The following is a 16,912-nucleotide window of genomic DNA, read 5'->3' as shown; positions in this document are numbered from 1 at the left end:
GTGCAGGTGACAGCACCTTACCCCCCATATTATACACTACTCTCTGTGTACAGGATCCTTGACAGCACCATACCCCCCATATTATACACTACTCTCTGTGTGCAGGATCCCTGACAGCACCTTACCCCCCATATTATACACTACTCTCTGTGTGCAGGATCCCTGACAGCATCTTACCCCCCATATTATACACTACTCTCTGTGTGCAGGATCCCTAACAGCACCTTACCCCCCATATTATACACTACTCACTGTGTACAGGATCCCTGACAGCACCTTACCTCCCATATTATACACTACTCTCTGTGTGCAGGATCCCTGACAGCATCTTACCCCCCATATTATACACTACTCTCTGTGTGCAGGATCCCTAACAGCACCTTACCCCCCATATTATACACTACTCACTGTGTACAGGATCCCTGACAGCATCTTACCCCCCATATTATACACTACTCTCTGTGTGCAGGATCCCTGACAGCACCTTACCCCCCATATTATACACTACTCTCTGTGTGCAGGTGACAGCATCTTACCCCCCATATTATACACTACTCTCTGTGTGCAGGTGACAGCACCTTACCCCCCATATTATACACTACTCTCTGTGTGCAGGTGACAGCACCTTACCCCCCATATTATACACTACTCTCTGTGTGCAGGTGACAGCACCTTACCACCCCATATTATACACTACTCTCTGTGTGCAGGTGACAGCACCTTACCACCCCATATTATACACTACTCTCTGTGTGCAGGATCCCTGACAGCACCTTACCCCCCATATTATACACTACTCTCTGTGTGCAGGATCCCTGACAGCACCTTACCCCCAATATTATACACTACTCTCTGTGTGCAGGATCCCTGACAGCAACCATACCCCCCATATTATACACTTTTCTCTGTGTGCAGGTTCCCTGACAGCACCTTACCCCCCATATTATACACTACTCTCTGTGTGCAGGTTCCCTGACAGCACCTTACCCCCATATTATACACTACTCTCTGTGTGCAGGTGACAGCACCTTACCCCCCATATTATACACTACTCTCTGTGTGCAGGATCCCTGACAGCACCTTACCCCCCATATTATACACTACTCTCTGTGTGCAGGATCCCTGACAGCACCTTACCCCCCATATTATACACTACTCTCTGTGTGCAGGTTCCCTAACAGCACCTTACCCCCATATTATACACTACTCTCTGTGTGCAGGTTCCCTGACAGCACCTTACCCCCCATATTATACACTACTCTCTGTGTGCAGGTGACAGCACCTTACCCCACATATTATACACTACTCTCTGTGTGCAGGATCCCTGACAGCACCTTAACCCCCATATTATACACTACTCTCTGTGTGCAGGATCCCTGACAACACCTTACCCCCCCATATTATACACTACTCTCTGTGTGCAGGATCCCTGACAGCACCTTAACCCCCATATTATACACTACTCTCTGTGTGCAGGATCCCTGACAGCACCTTACCCCCCATATTATACACTACTCTCTGTGTGCAGGATCCCTAACAGCACCTTACCCCCCATATTATACACTACTCTCTGTGTGCAGGATCCCTAACAGCACCTTACCCCCCATATTATACACTACTCTCTGTGTGCAGGATCCCTGACAGCACCTTACCCCCCATATTATACACTACTCTCTGTGTGCAGGTGACAGCACCTTACCCCCCATATTATACACTACTCTCTGTGTGCAGGATCCCTGATAGCACCTTACCCCCCATATTATACACTACTCTCTGTGTGCAGGTGACAGCACCTTACCCCCCATATTATACACTACTCTCTGTGTACAGGATCCTAGACAGCACCTTACCCCCCATATTATACACTACTCTCTGTGTGCAGGATCCCTAACAGCACCTTACCCCCCATATTATACACTACTCTCTGTGTGCAGGTTCCCTAACAGCACCTTACCCCCATATTATACACTACTCTCTGTGTGCAGGTTCCCTGACAGCACCTTACCCCCCATATTATACACTACTCTCTGTGTGCAGGTGACAGCACCTTACCCCCCATATTATACACTACTCTCTGTGTACAGGTGACAGCACCTTACCCCCCATATTATACACTACTCTCTGTGTGCAGGATCTCTGACAGCACCTTACCCCCCATATTATACACTACTCTCTGTGTACAGGTGACAGCACCTTACCCCCATATTATACACTACTCTCTGTGTGCAGGTGACAGCACCTTACCCCCAATATTATACACTACTCTCTGTGTGCAGGTGACAGCAACTTACCCCCCATATTATACACTACTCTCTGTGTGCAGGATCTCTAACAGCACCTTACCCCCCATATTATACACTATGTGTGCAGGATCCCTGACAGCACCTTACCCCCCCATATTATACACTACTCTCTGTGTGCAGTACCCCCTATATTATACACTACTCTCTGTGTGCAGGATCCCTGACAGCACCTTACCCCCCATATTATACACTACTCTCTGTGTGCAGGATCCCTGACAGCACCTTACCCCCCATATTATACACTACTCTCTGTGTGCAGGATCCCTGACAGCACCTTACCCCCCATATTATACACTACTCTCTGTGTGCAGGTGACAGCACCTTACCCCCCATATTATACACTACTCTCTGTGTGCAGGTGACCGCACCTTACCCCCATATTATACACTACTCTCTGTGTGCAGGATCTCTAACAGCACCTTACCCCCCATATTATACACTATGTGTGCAGGATCCCTGACAGCACCTTACCCCCCATATTATACACTACTCTCTGTGTGCAGGATCCCTGACAGCATCTTACCCCCCACATTATACACTACTCTCTGTGTACAGGATCCTAGACAGCACCTTACCCCCATATTATACACTACTCTCTGTGTGCAGGTGACAGCACCTTACCCCCCATATTATACACTACTCTCTGTGTGCAGGATCCCTAACAGCACCTTACCCCCCATATTATACACTACTCTCTGTGTACAGGATCCCTGACAGCATCTTACCCCCCATATTATACACTACTCTCTGTGTGCAGGATCCCTGACAGCACCTTCCCCCCATATTATACACTACTCTCTGTGTGCAGGTGACAGCATCTTACCCCCCATATTATACACTACTCTCTGTGTAAGGGTGACAGCACCATACCCCCCATATTATACACTACTCTCTGTGTGCAGGTGACAGCACCTTACCTCCCATATTATACACTACTCTCTGTGTGCAGGATCCCTAACAGCACCTTACCCCCCATATTATACACTACTCTCTGTGTGCAGGATCCCTGACAGCACCTTACCCCCCATATTATACACTACTCTCTGTGTGCAGGATCCCTGACAGCACCTTACCCCCCATATTATACAGTACTCTCTGTGTGCAGGATCCCTGACAACACCTTACCCCCCATATTATACACTACTCTCTGTGTGCAGGATCCCTGACAGCACCTTACCCCCCATATTATACACTACTCTCTGTGTGCAGGATCCCTGCCAACACCTTACCCCCCCATATTATACACTACTCTCTGTGTGCAGGTTCCCTGACAGCACCTTACCCCCCATATTATACACTACTCTCTGTGTGCAGGTTCCCTAACAGCACCTTACCCCCATATTATACACTACACTCTGTGTGCAGGTTCCCTGACAGCACCTTACCCCCCATATTATACACTACTCTCTGTGTGCAGGTGACAGCACCTTACCCCCCATATTATACACTACTCTCTGTGTGCAGGATCCCTAACAGCACCTTACCCCCCATATTATACACTACTCTCTGTGTGCAGCTGACAGCACCTTACCCCCCATATTATACACTACTCTCTGTGTGCAGGATCCCTGACAGCACCTTACCCCCCATATTATACACTACTCTCTGTGTGCAGGTGACAGCACCTTACCCCCCATATTATAAATTACTCTCTGTGTGCAGGATCCCTGACAGCACCTTACCCCCCATATTATACACTACTCTCTGTGTGCAGGTGACAGCACCTTACCCCCCATATTATACACTACTCTCTGTGTGCAGGTGACAGCACCTTACCCCCCATATTATACACTACTCTCTGTGTGCAGGTGACAGCACCTTACCCCGCAATATTATACACTACTCTCTGTGTGCAGGATCTCTGACAGCACCTTACCCCCCATATTATACACTACTCTCTGTGTACAGGTGACAGCACCTTACCCCGCCATATTATACACTACTCTCTGTGTGCAGGTGACAGCACCTTACCCCCCATATTATACACTACTCTCTGTGTGCAGGATCCCTGACAGCACCTTACCCCCCATATTATACACTACTCTCTGTGTGCAGGTGACAGCACCTTACCCCCCATATTATACACTACTCTCTGTGTACAGGTGACAGCACCTTACCCCCCATATTATACACTACTCTCTGTGTGCAGGTGACAGCACCTTACCCCCCCATATTATACACTACTCTCTGTGTGCAGGTGACAGCACCTTACCCCCCATATTATACACTACTCTCTGTGTGCAGGTGACAGCACCTTACCCCCCATATTATACACTACTCTCTGTGTGCAGGTGACAGCACCTTACCCCCCATATTATACACTACTCTCTGTGTGCAGGATCTCTGACAGCACCTTACCCCCCATATTATACACTACTCTCACTGTGCAGGTGACAGCACCTTACCCCCCATATTATACACTACTCTCACTGTGCAGGTGACAGCACCTTACTCCTCATATTATACACTACTCTCTGTGTGCAGGTGACAGCACCTTACCCCCCATATTATACACTACTCTCTGTGTGCAGGATCCCTGACAGCACCTTACCCCCCCCATATTATACACTACTCTCTGTGTGCAGTACCCCCCATAATATACACTACTCTCTGTGTGCAGGATCCCTGACAGCACCTTACCCCCCATATTATACACTACTCTCTGTGTGCAGGTGACAGCACCTTACCCCCCATATTATACACTACTCTCTGTGTGCAGGTGACAGCACCTTACCCCCCATATTATACACTACTCTCTGTGTGCAGGATCCCTAACAGCACCTTACCCCCCATATTATACACTACTCTCTGTGTGCAGGTGACAGCACCTTACCCCCCATATTATACACTACTCTCTGTGTGCAGGTGACAGCACCTTACCCCCCATATTATACACTACTCTCTGTGTGCAGGTGACAGCACCTTACCCCCCACATTATACACTACTCTCTGTGTACAGGATCCTTGACAGCACCTTACCCCCATATTATACACTACTCTCTGTGTGCAGGTGACAGCACCTTACCCCCCATATAATACACTACTCTCTGTGTGCAGGATCCCTAACAGCACCTTACCCCCCATATTATACACTACTCTCTGTGTGCAGGTGACAGCACCTTACCCCCCATATTATACACTACTCTCTGTGTGCAGGATCCCTGACAGCACCTTACCCCCCATATTATACACTACTCTCTGTGTGCAGGATCCCTGACAGCACCATACCCCCCATATTATACACTACTCTCTGTGTGCAGGATCCCTGACAGCACCTTACCCCCCATATTATACACCACTCTCTGTGTACAGGATCCCTGACAGCATCTTACCCCCCATATTATACACTACTCTCTGTGTGCAGTATCCCTGACAGCATCTTACCCCCCATATTATACACTACTCTCTGTGTGCAGGTGACAGCATCTTACCCCCCATATTATACACTACTCTCTGTGTGCAGGATCCCTAACAGCACCTTACCCCCCATATTATACACTACTCTCTGTGTGCAGGTGACAGCACCTTACCCCCCATATTATACACTACTCTCTGTGTACAGGTGACAGCACCATACCCCCCATATTATACACTACTCTCTGTGTGCAGGTGACAGCACCTTACCCCCCATATTATACACTACTCTCTGTGTGCAGGATCCCTGACAGCACCTTACCCCCCATATTATACACTACTTTCTGTGTGCAGGATCCCTGACAGCATCTTACCCCCCATATTATACACTACTCTCTGTGTGCAGTATCCCTGACAGCATCTTACCCCCCATATTATACACTACTCTCTGTGTGCAGGTGACAGCATCTTACCCCCCATATTATACACTACTCTCTGTGTGCAGGATCCCTAACAGCACCTTACCCCCCATATTATACACTACTCTCTGTGTGCAGGTGACAGCACCTTACCCCCCATATTATACACTACTCTCTGTGTGCAGGTGACAGCACCTTACCCCCCATATTATACACTACTCTCTGTGTGCAGGATCCCTGACAGCACCTTACCCCCCATATTATACACTACTCTCTGTGTGCAGGATCCCTGACAGCACCTTACCCCCCATATTATACACTACTCTCTGTGTGCAGGATCCCTAACAGCACCTTACCCCCCATATTATACACTACTCTCTGTGTGCAGGATCCCTGACAGCACCTTACCCCCAATATTATACACTACTCTCTGTGTGCAGGTGACAGCACCTTACCCCCCATATTATACACTACTCTCTGTGTGCAGGTGACAGCACCTTACCCCCCATATTATACACTACTCTCTGTGTGCAGGATCCCTAACAGCACCTTACCCCCCATATTATACACTACTCTCTGTGTGCAGGATCCCTGACAGCACCTTACCCCCCATATTATCCACTACTCTCTGTGTGCAGGTGACAGCACCTTACCCCCCATATTATACACTACTCTCTGTGTGCAGGATCCCTGACAGCACCTTACCCCCCATATTATCCACTACTCTCTGTGTGCAGGTGACAGCATCTTACCCCCATATTATACACTACTCTCTGTGTGCAGGATCCCTGACACCACCTTACCCCCCATATTATACACTACTCTCTGTGTGCAGGTGACAGCACCTTACCCCCCATATTATACACTACTCTCTGTGTGCAGGATCCCTGACAGCACCTTACCCCTCATATTATACACTACTCTCTGTGTGCAGGTGACAGCACCTTACCCCCCATATTATACACTACTCTCTGTGTGCAGGATCCCTGATAGCACCTTACACCCCATATTATACACTACTCTCTGTGTGCAGGTGACAGCACCTTACCCCCCATATTATACACTACTCTCTGTGTGCAGGATCCCTGACAGCACCTTACCCCCCATATTATACACTACTCTCTGTGTGCAGGATCCCTGACAGCATCTTACCCCCCATATTATACACTACTCTCTGTGTGCAGGATCCCTGACAGCACCTTACCCCCCCCATATTATACACTACTCTCTGTGTGCAGGATCCCTGACAGCACCTTACCCCCCATATTATACACTACTCTCTGTGTGCAGGATCCCTGACAGCATCTTACCCCCCATATTATACACTACTCTCTGTGTGCAGGATCCCTGACAGCACCTTACCCCCAATATTATACACTACTCTCTGTGTGCAGGGCTGCATTTGTAGGTAATGATAATAATGAAGATGTTATTCTACCGTTAAGGCTCTAACTTGACAAATTAAAATGTTAAATATATTTCTGACTAGTGATCATGAGATAGACATACATGTGTTTTTATATGCAATATATTTTTATTTAGTTCATACAGACAGACAAGGGGACCTTCCCTGTGCAATAACTGCATCCTTCTGTTCAACCCAAAGCCATACAATGATAAGGTAACAGTAGCCAGAAATCTCTGATCTATAATAACATGCTGTATATGAATATATATAGAGAGCGATGCTGAGAATAGTATAAATCCCATACTGAGGCCAGTATAACGCCTGCTGGTGACAGAATAGACTACGCTCAGCTCTCTCCTCGCTGGACAGGGATATGGGCCATAAATTCAGTATTTGGCACCTGTCTCAGGAAATGATGGGACAGGACTCCCAGGGAATCTCTGGATAAAACCAGTTCTCAAATGCTTGTAAAACATATGGAACTATTCACATTTTCTATGTCCTGCTGCTACCGCTGACCATACAGCTTGTTCATGTAACACAGAACCAATACACATAAATCAGCATCACTTGCACAATATTCGGAATTCCTCGCTCCCGCCCTCGCAGTTTATCTAGGTCTGAGCAGTAATTCTGTACAGAGGAGACGGCAGTGAGATGAGCGATAGTGACAGACACTTATTGGACACAAACCCAATAGGGACAGAACACTTATCACCCATTCAGCTCTCAGCACCTGACAGATGACGGGATGAGACTCGCGGAGTAGCTGTGGATAAAACCAGTTCCTAAAAATAACATATGGAATTGATGGTATTGAGCAATAACCCACGGCTTCTTTTCATGACATTACAACATATAAAAAGTAAAAACTAAAAATGTCAGATCCACCAACTAAATGAGCAAAAAAAAAGATTAAACATCTCAAACCAACTGGAAGCTGCGATAGGCAGATTTATATAATAGAGATTTTGATTACCCTCTTACCAGATCATGGATCTCTGAACAGAAGACTGAATGGACCCCAATAATAAATGGTGTTGGGGAGCTTAGGACTTCGAGTAGCTGCGCCGGAAGGATGGGGATGTAGGGGTAGCTGGAAAACAAACTTGTGTTAGGGAGAGATCTAACACTACAACTTCTGTATAAGACATAACACCTAACACATCAATACCAACACAGGCAGATCAGACTTCCACAATGTACAGAATGACACCTGGGAGCCAATCAGTGTACAGAATGACACCTGGGAGCCAATCAGTGTACAGAATGACACCTGGGAGCCAATCAGTGTGCAGAATGATATGCGGAAGCCAATCAGTGTACAGAATGACACGAGGGAGCCAATCAGTGTACAGAATGAGACCTGGGAGCCAATCCGTGTACAGAATGACACCTGGGAGCCAATCCGTGTACAGAATGACACCTGGGAGCCAATCAGTGTACAGAATGACACCTGGGAGCCAATCAGTGTACAGAATGATATGCGGGAGCCAATCAGTGTACAGAATGACACGAGGGAGCCAATCAGTGTACAGAATGACACCTGGGAGCCAATCCGTGTACAGAATGACACCTGGGAGCCAATCCGTGTACAGAATGACACCTGGGAGCCAATCAGTGTACAGAATGACACGTGGGAGCCAATCAGTGTACAGAATGACACGAGGGAGCCAATCAGTGTACAGAATGACACGAGGGAGCCAATCCGTGTACAGAATGTCACGAGGGAGCCAATCCGTGTACATAATGACACCTGGGAGCCAATCCGTGTACAGAATGACACGAGGGAGCCAATCCGTGTACATAATGACACCTGGGAGCCAATCAGTGTACAGAATGACACCTGGGAGCCAATCCGTGTACAGAATGACACCTGGGAGCCAATCAGTGTACAGAATGACACGTGGGAGCCAATCAGTGTACAGAATGACACGTGGGAGCCAATCAGTGTACAAAATGACACGTGGGAGCCAATCAGTGTACAGAATGACACCTGGGAGCCAATCAGTGTACAGAATGACACGAGGGAGCCAATCAGTGTACAGAATGACACGAGGGAGCCAATCAGTGTACAGAATGACACGTGGGAGCCAATCAGTGTACAGAATGACCCGTGGGAGCCAATCAGTGTACAAAATGACACGTGGGAGCCAATCAGTGTACAGAATGACACCTTGGAACCAATCAGTGTACAGAATGACACGAGGGAGCCAATCAGTGTGGTTGGCAGAATTCTGAACAAAGTCATATTGTGGTCATCCACCAACTGAATTATCCATTGGTCCTGGTTAGATGCTGACCTGGACTTCTGGCTGCTTTGGGCAAGATATAACTTGAGGACAATTTATTTTAAAACAATGGGTCACTGATGTACTAGAAACTTCAGTCACTGACTATCCACCCTTTCTGCATCCATCAAATACAAACACAACTCAGTTACATCTTTTCAATAGAACGAGAAAAAAAAACGTGGTCTGAAATTAATTCTTTATTGCCCAAGTAGAACATTTTGGCTGAGAACGACAGTTTTAGACCATGATCACCGTCCTACCACAACTACCAGCCATCCCAGCCACTGCGGATATTTTCTTGGCTCTATGCAGGCAGCAACCTGGGCCTAATAGTTTATTTGTGTCGTGTATATCAGAGCAGCCCAATTACAGGCAGCTTTGTAACCTCACCTGTACTTCAATGGGTACATTAGGGCCTCGATGGCGCGGCAGGCATCGCTGAGACGCTGGAAGCTGGAGGAGTGGAAAAGGACTTTGTTCTCTGTAAGGACCGCACACAGAAGGCTGAGAACGTTCTGGATCCCTGAAAGAAACAAACAAAAAAACCTCTTAGAACAAAATGTGAATTCTGATCAATGTACATATACTAATTAGATGAGATAAAAGGGAATATTCTGGGATACACATTGGAAACTCTGTCGCAGAGCAGCCGCTGGGAGAGACTTCAGGTAAACTTTTATTTATTTTATTAAATGCCATCAGAAACTTTCTACACTTATTAACATCACGACTGGCAATAATGCGAGGCCCATGTACAATGGTAATATCAGCCATACGTAATACATTCCACAATACAATAGTGCCCCCGCTGACCGAGCTTTCAGGAAAAACTGGGGCTTCTTGGGATTAACATATATATAAATATCTATAACGTAAAATGTCTCTCATACAGACAAAGCAGATACATGGGGAAGTCACTGTGAGAGGGGATTATACGTTCTGTACTATTACTCCCATCATCTCTCATACAGACAAAGCAGATACATGGGGAAGTCACTGTGAGGGGGAATTATACGTTCTGGACTATTACTCCCATCATCTCTCATACAGGCAAAGCAGATACATGGGGAAGTCACTGTGAGAGGGGATTATACGTTCTGTACTATTACACCCATCATCTCTCATACAGACAAAGCAGATACATGGGGAAGTCACTGTGAGAGGGGATTATACGTTCTGTACTATTACTCCCATCATCTCTCATACAGGCAAAACAGATACATGGGGAAGTCACTGTGAGAGGGGATTATACGTTCTGTACTATTACTCCCATCATCTCTCATACAGACAAAGCAGATACATGGGGAAGTCACTGTGAGAGGGGATTATACGTTCTGTACTATTACTCCCATCATCCCTCATACAGACAAAGCAGATACATGGGGAAGTCACTGTGAGAGGGGATTATACGTTCTGTACTATTACTCCCATCATCTCTCATACAGACAAAGCAGATACATGGGGAAGTCACTGTGAGAGGGGATTATACGTTCTGTACTATTACTCCCATCAACTCTCAAACAGACAAAGCAGATACATGGGGAAGTCACTGTGAGAGGGGATTATACGTTCTGTACTATTACTCCCATCATCTCTCAAACAGACAAAGCAGATACATGGGGAAGTCACTGTGAGAGGGGATTATACGTTCTGTACTATTACTCCCATCATCTCTCATACAAAGCAGATACATGGGGAAGTCACTGTGAGAGGGGATTATACGTTCTGTACTATTACTCCCATCATCTCTCATACAGACAAAGCAGATACATGGGGAAGTCACTGTGAGAGGGGATTATACGTTCTGTACTATTACTCCCATCATCTCTCATACAAAGCAGATACATGGGGAAGTCACTGTGAGAGGGGATTATACGTTCTGTACTATTACTCCCATCATCTCTCATACAGACAAAGCAGATACATGGGGAAGTCACTGTGAGAGGGGATTATACGTTCTGTACTATTACTCCCATCATCTCTCATACAAAGCAGATACATGGGGAAGTCACTGTGAGAGGGGATTATACGTTCTGTACTATTACTCCCATCATCTCTCATACAGACAAAGCAGATACATGGGGAAGTCACTGTGAGAGGGAATTATACGTTCTGTACTATTACTCCCATCATCTCTCATACAGACAAAGCAGATACATGGGGAAGACACTGTGAGAGGGGATTATACGCTCTGTACTATTACTCCCATCATCTCTCATACAGACAAAGCAGATACATGGGGAAGACACTGTGAGAGGGGATTATACGCTCTGTACTATTACTCCCATCATCTCTCATACAGGCAAAGCAGATACATTGGGAAGTCACTGTGAGAGGGGATTATACGTTCTGTACTATTGCTCCCATCATCTCTCATACAGACAAAGCAGATACATGGGGAAGTCACTGTGAGAGGGGATTATACGTTCTGTACTATTACTCCCATCATCTCTCATACAGACAAAGCAGATACATGGGGAAGTCATTGTGAGAGGGGATTATACGTTCTGTACTATTACTCCCATCATCTCTCATACAGGCAAAGCAGATACATGGGGAAGTCACTGTGAGGGGATTATACGTTCTGTACTATTACTCCCATCATCTCTCATACAGGCAAAGCAGATACATGGGGAAGTCACTGTGAGAAGGGATTATACGCTCTGTACTATTACTCCCATCATCTCTCATACAGGCAAAGCAGATACATGGGGAAGTCACTGTGAGGGGATTATACGTTCTGTACTATTACTCCCATCATCTCTCATACAGGGAAAGCAGATACATGGGGAAGTCACTGTGAGAGGGGATTATACGCTATGTACTATTACTCCCATCATCTCTCATACAGGCAAAGCAGATACATTGGGAAGTCACTGTGAGAGGGGATTATACGATCTGTACTATTACTCCCATCATCTCTCATACAGACAAAGCAGATACATGGGGAAGTCACTGTGAGAGGGGATTATACGATCTGTACTATTACTCCCATCATCTCTCATACAGACAAAGCAGATACATGGGGAAGTCACTGTGAGAGGGGATTATACGTTCTGTACTATTACTCCCATCATCTCTCATACAGACAAAGCAGATACATGGGGAAGTCACTGTGAGAGGGGATTATACGTTCTGTACTATTACTCCCATCATCTCTCATACAGACAAAGCAGATACATGGGGAAGTCACTGTGAGAGGGGATTATACGTTCTGTACTATTACTCCCATCATCTCTCATGCAGACAAAGCAGATACATGGGGAAGTCACTGTGAGAGGGGATTATACGTTCTGTACTATTACTCCCATCATCTCTCATACAGACAAAGCAGATACATGGGGAAGTCACTGTGAGAGGGGATTATACGTTCTGTACTATTACTCCCATCATCTCTCATGCAGACAAAGCAGATACATGGGGAAGTCACTGTGAGAGGGGATTATACGTTCTGTACTATTACTCCCATCATCTCTCATACAGACAAAGCAGATACATGGGGAAGTCACTGTGAGAGGGGATTATACGTTCTGTACTATTACTCCCATCATCTCTCATACAGACAAAGCAGATACATGGGGAAGTCACTGTGAGAGGGGATTATACGTTCTGTACTATTACTCCCATCATCTCTCATACAGACAAAGCAGATACATGGGGAAGTCACTGTGAGAGGGGATTATACGTTCTGTACTATTAATCCCATCATCTCTCATACAGACAAAGCAGATACATGGGGAAGTCACTGTGAGAGGGGATTATACGTTCTGTACTATTACTCCCATCATCTCTCATACAGACAAAGCAGATACATGGGGAAGTCACTGTGAGAGGGGATTATACGTTCTGTACTATTACTCCCATCATCTCTCATACAGACAAAGCAGATACATGGGGAAGTCATTGTGAGAGGGGATTATACGCTCTGTACTATTACTCCCATCATCTCTCATACAGACAAAGCAGATACATGGGGAAGTCCCTGTGAGAGGGGATTATAAGCTCTGTACTATTACTCCCATCATCTCTCATACAGACAAAGCAGATACATGGGGAAGTCACTGTGAGAGGGGATTATACGTTCTGTACTATTACTCCCATCATCTCTCATACAGACAAAGCAGATACATGGGGAAGTCACTGTGAGAGGGGATTATACGTTCTGTACTATTACTCCCATCATCTCTCATACAGACAAAGCAGATACATGGGGAAGTCACTGTGAGAGGGGATTATACGTTCTGTACTATTACTCCCATCATCTCTCATACAGACAAAGCAGATACATGGGGAAGTCACTGTGAGGGGGGATTATACGTTCTGTACTATTACTCCCATCATCTCTCATACAGACAAAGCAGATACATGGGGAAGTCACTGTGAGAGGGGATTATACATTCTGTACTATTACTCCCATCATCTCTCATACAGACAAAGCAGATACATGGGGAAGTCACTGTGAGGGGATTATACGTTCTGTACTATTACTCCCATTATCTCTCATACAGACAAAGCAGATACATGGGGAAGTCACTGTGAGAGGGGATTATACGCTCTGTACTATTACTCCCATCATCTCTCATACAGACAAAGCAGATACATGGGGAAGTCACTGTGAGAGGGGATTATACGTTCTGTACTATTACTCCCATCATCTCTCATACAGACAAAGCAGATACATGGGGAAGTCACTGTGAGAGGGGATTATACGTTCTGTACTATTACTCCCATCATCCCTCATACAGACAAAGCAGATACATGGGGAAGTCACTGTGAGAGGGGATTATACGTTCTGTACTATTACTCCCATCATCTCTCATACAGACAAAGCAGATACATGGGGAAGTCATTGTGAGAGGGGATTATACGCTCTGTACTATTACTCCCATCATCTCTCATACAGACAAAGCAGATACATGGGGAAGTCACTGTGAGAGGGGATTATACGCTCTGTACTATTACTCCCATCATCTCTCATACAGACAAAGCAGATACATGGGGAAGTCACTGTGAGAGGGGATTATACGTTCTGTACTATTACTCCCATCATCTCTCATACAGACAAAGCAGATACATGGGGAAGTCATTGTGAGAGGGGATTATACGCTCTGTACTATTACTCCCATCATCTCTCATACAGACAAAGCAGATACATGGGGAAGTCACTGTGAGAGGGGATTATACGTTCGGTACTATTACTCCCATGATCCCTCATACAGACAAAGCAGATACATGGGGAAGTCACTGAGAGGGGATTATACATTCTGTACTATTACTCCCATCATCTCTCATACAGACAAAGCAGATACATGGGGAAGTCACTGTGAGAGGGGATTATACGCTCTGTACTATTACTCCCATCATTACTCATACAGACAAAGCAGATACATGTGGAAGTCACTGTGAGAGGGGATTATACGCTCTGTACTATTACACCCATCATCTCTCATACAGACAAAGCAGATACATGTGGAAGTCACTGTGAGAGGGGATTATACGCTCTGTACTATTACTCCCATCATCTCTCATACAGACAAAGCAGATACATGGGGAAGTCACTGTGAGAGGGGATTATACATTCTGTACTATTACTCCCATCATCTCTCATACAGACAAAGCAGATACATGGGGAAGTCACTGTGAGAGGGGATTATACGCTCTGTACTATTACTCCCATCATCTCTCATACAGACAAAGCAGATACATGGGGAAGTCACTGTGAGAGGGGATTATACGTTCTGTACTATTACTCCCATCATCTCTCATACAGACAAAGCAGATACATGGGGAAGTCACTGTGAGAGGGGATTATACGTTCTGTACTATTACTCCCATCATCCCTCATACAGACAAAGCAGATACATGGGGAAGTCACTGTGAGAGGGGATTATACGTTCTGTACTATTACTCCCATCATCCCTCATACAGACAAAGCAGATACATGGGGAAGTCACTGTGAGAGGGGATTATACGTTCTGTACTATTACTCCCATCATCTCTCATACAGGCAAAGCAGATACATGGGGAAGTCACTGTGAGGGGGGATTATACGTTCTGTACTATTACTCCCATCAACTCTCATACAAAGCAGATACATGGGGAAGTCACTGTGAGAGGAGACTATACGTTCTGTACTATTACTCCCATCATCTCTCATACAGACAAAGCAGATACATGGGGAAGTCACTGTGAGAGGGGATTATATGTTCTGTACTATTACTCCCATCATCCCTCATACAAAGCAGATACATGGGGAAGTCACTGTGAGGGGGAATTATACGTTCTGGACTATTACTCCCATCATCTCTCATACAGGCAAAGCAGATACATGGGGAAGTCACTGTGAGAGGGGATTATACGTTCTGTACTATTACACCCATCATCTCTCATACAGACAAAGCAGATACATGGGGAAGTCACTGTGAGAGGGGATTATACGTTCTGTACTATTACTCCCATCATCTCTCATACAGGCAAAACAGATACATGGGGAAGTCACTGTGAGAGGGGATTATACGTTCTGTACTATTACTCCCATCATCTCTCATACAGACAAAGCAGATACATGGGGAAGTCACTGTGAGAGGGGATTATACGTTCTGTACTATTACTCCCATCATCCCTCATACAGACAAAGCAGATACATGGGGAAGTCACTGTGAGAGGGGATTATACGTTCTGTACTATTACTCCCATCATCTCTCATACAGACAAAGCAGATACATGGGGAAGTCACTGTGAGAGGGGATTATACGTTCTGTACTATTACTCCCATCATCTCTCATACAGACAAAGCAGATACATGGGGAAGTCACTGTGAGAGGGGATTATACGTTCTGTACTATTACTCCCATCATCTCTCATACAGACAAAGCAGATACATGGGGAAGTCATTGTGAGAGGGGATTATACGTTCTGTACTATTACTCCCATCATCCCTCATACAAAGCAGATACATGGGGAAGTCACTGAGAGGGGATTATACGTTCTGTACTATAACTCCCATCATCTCTCATACAGACAAAGCAGATACATGGGAAGTCACTGTGAGAGGAGATTATACGTTCTGTACTATAACTCCCATCATCTCTCATACAGACAAAGCAGATACATGGGGAAGTCACTGTGAGGGGG

At 45.7% G+C, this 16,912-nt stretch overlaps 1 protein-coding gene across 2 annotated transcripts in view; it reads right to left on the bottom strand.

Annotated features, from left to right (window-relative positions):
• Nucleotides 1–16,912, bottom strand: part of SBF2 (SET binding factor 2) — an 805,041-nt gene that overhangs the window by 377,402 nt on the left and 410,727 nt on the right. For both annotated transcript variants that reach the window (XM_088476083.1, XM_088476084.1), the window contains exons 7-8: nt 10,169–10,301; nt 8,472–8,580 (exon numbers count right to left, since the gene is read on the bottom strand). In XM_088476083.1, the coding sequence (XP_088332209.1) occupies nt 8,472–8,580; nt 10,169–10,301 (242 nt within the window). The remainder of the gene's footprint in view (nt 1–8,471; nt 8,581–10,168; nt 10,302–16,912) is intronic.

The sequence above is a fragment of the Taudactylus pleione genome, unplaced genomic scaffold, assembly GCF_031769625.1.
Source record: "Taudactylus pleione unplaced genomic scaffold, aTauple2 ptg000182l, whole genome shotgun sequence".
Taxonomy (NCBI): Eukaryota; Metazoa; Chordata; class Amphibia; order Anura; family Myobatrachidae; genus Taudactylus; species Taudactylus pleione.
Note: the sequence above shows the minus strand (reverse complement) of the source record. Positions and strands in the feature narration are given on the sequence as shown.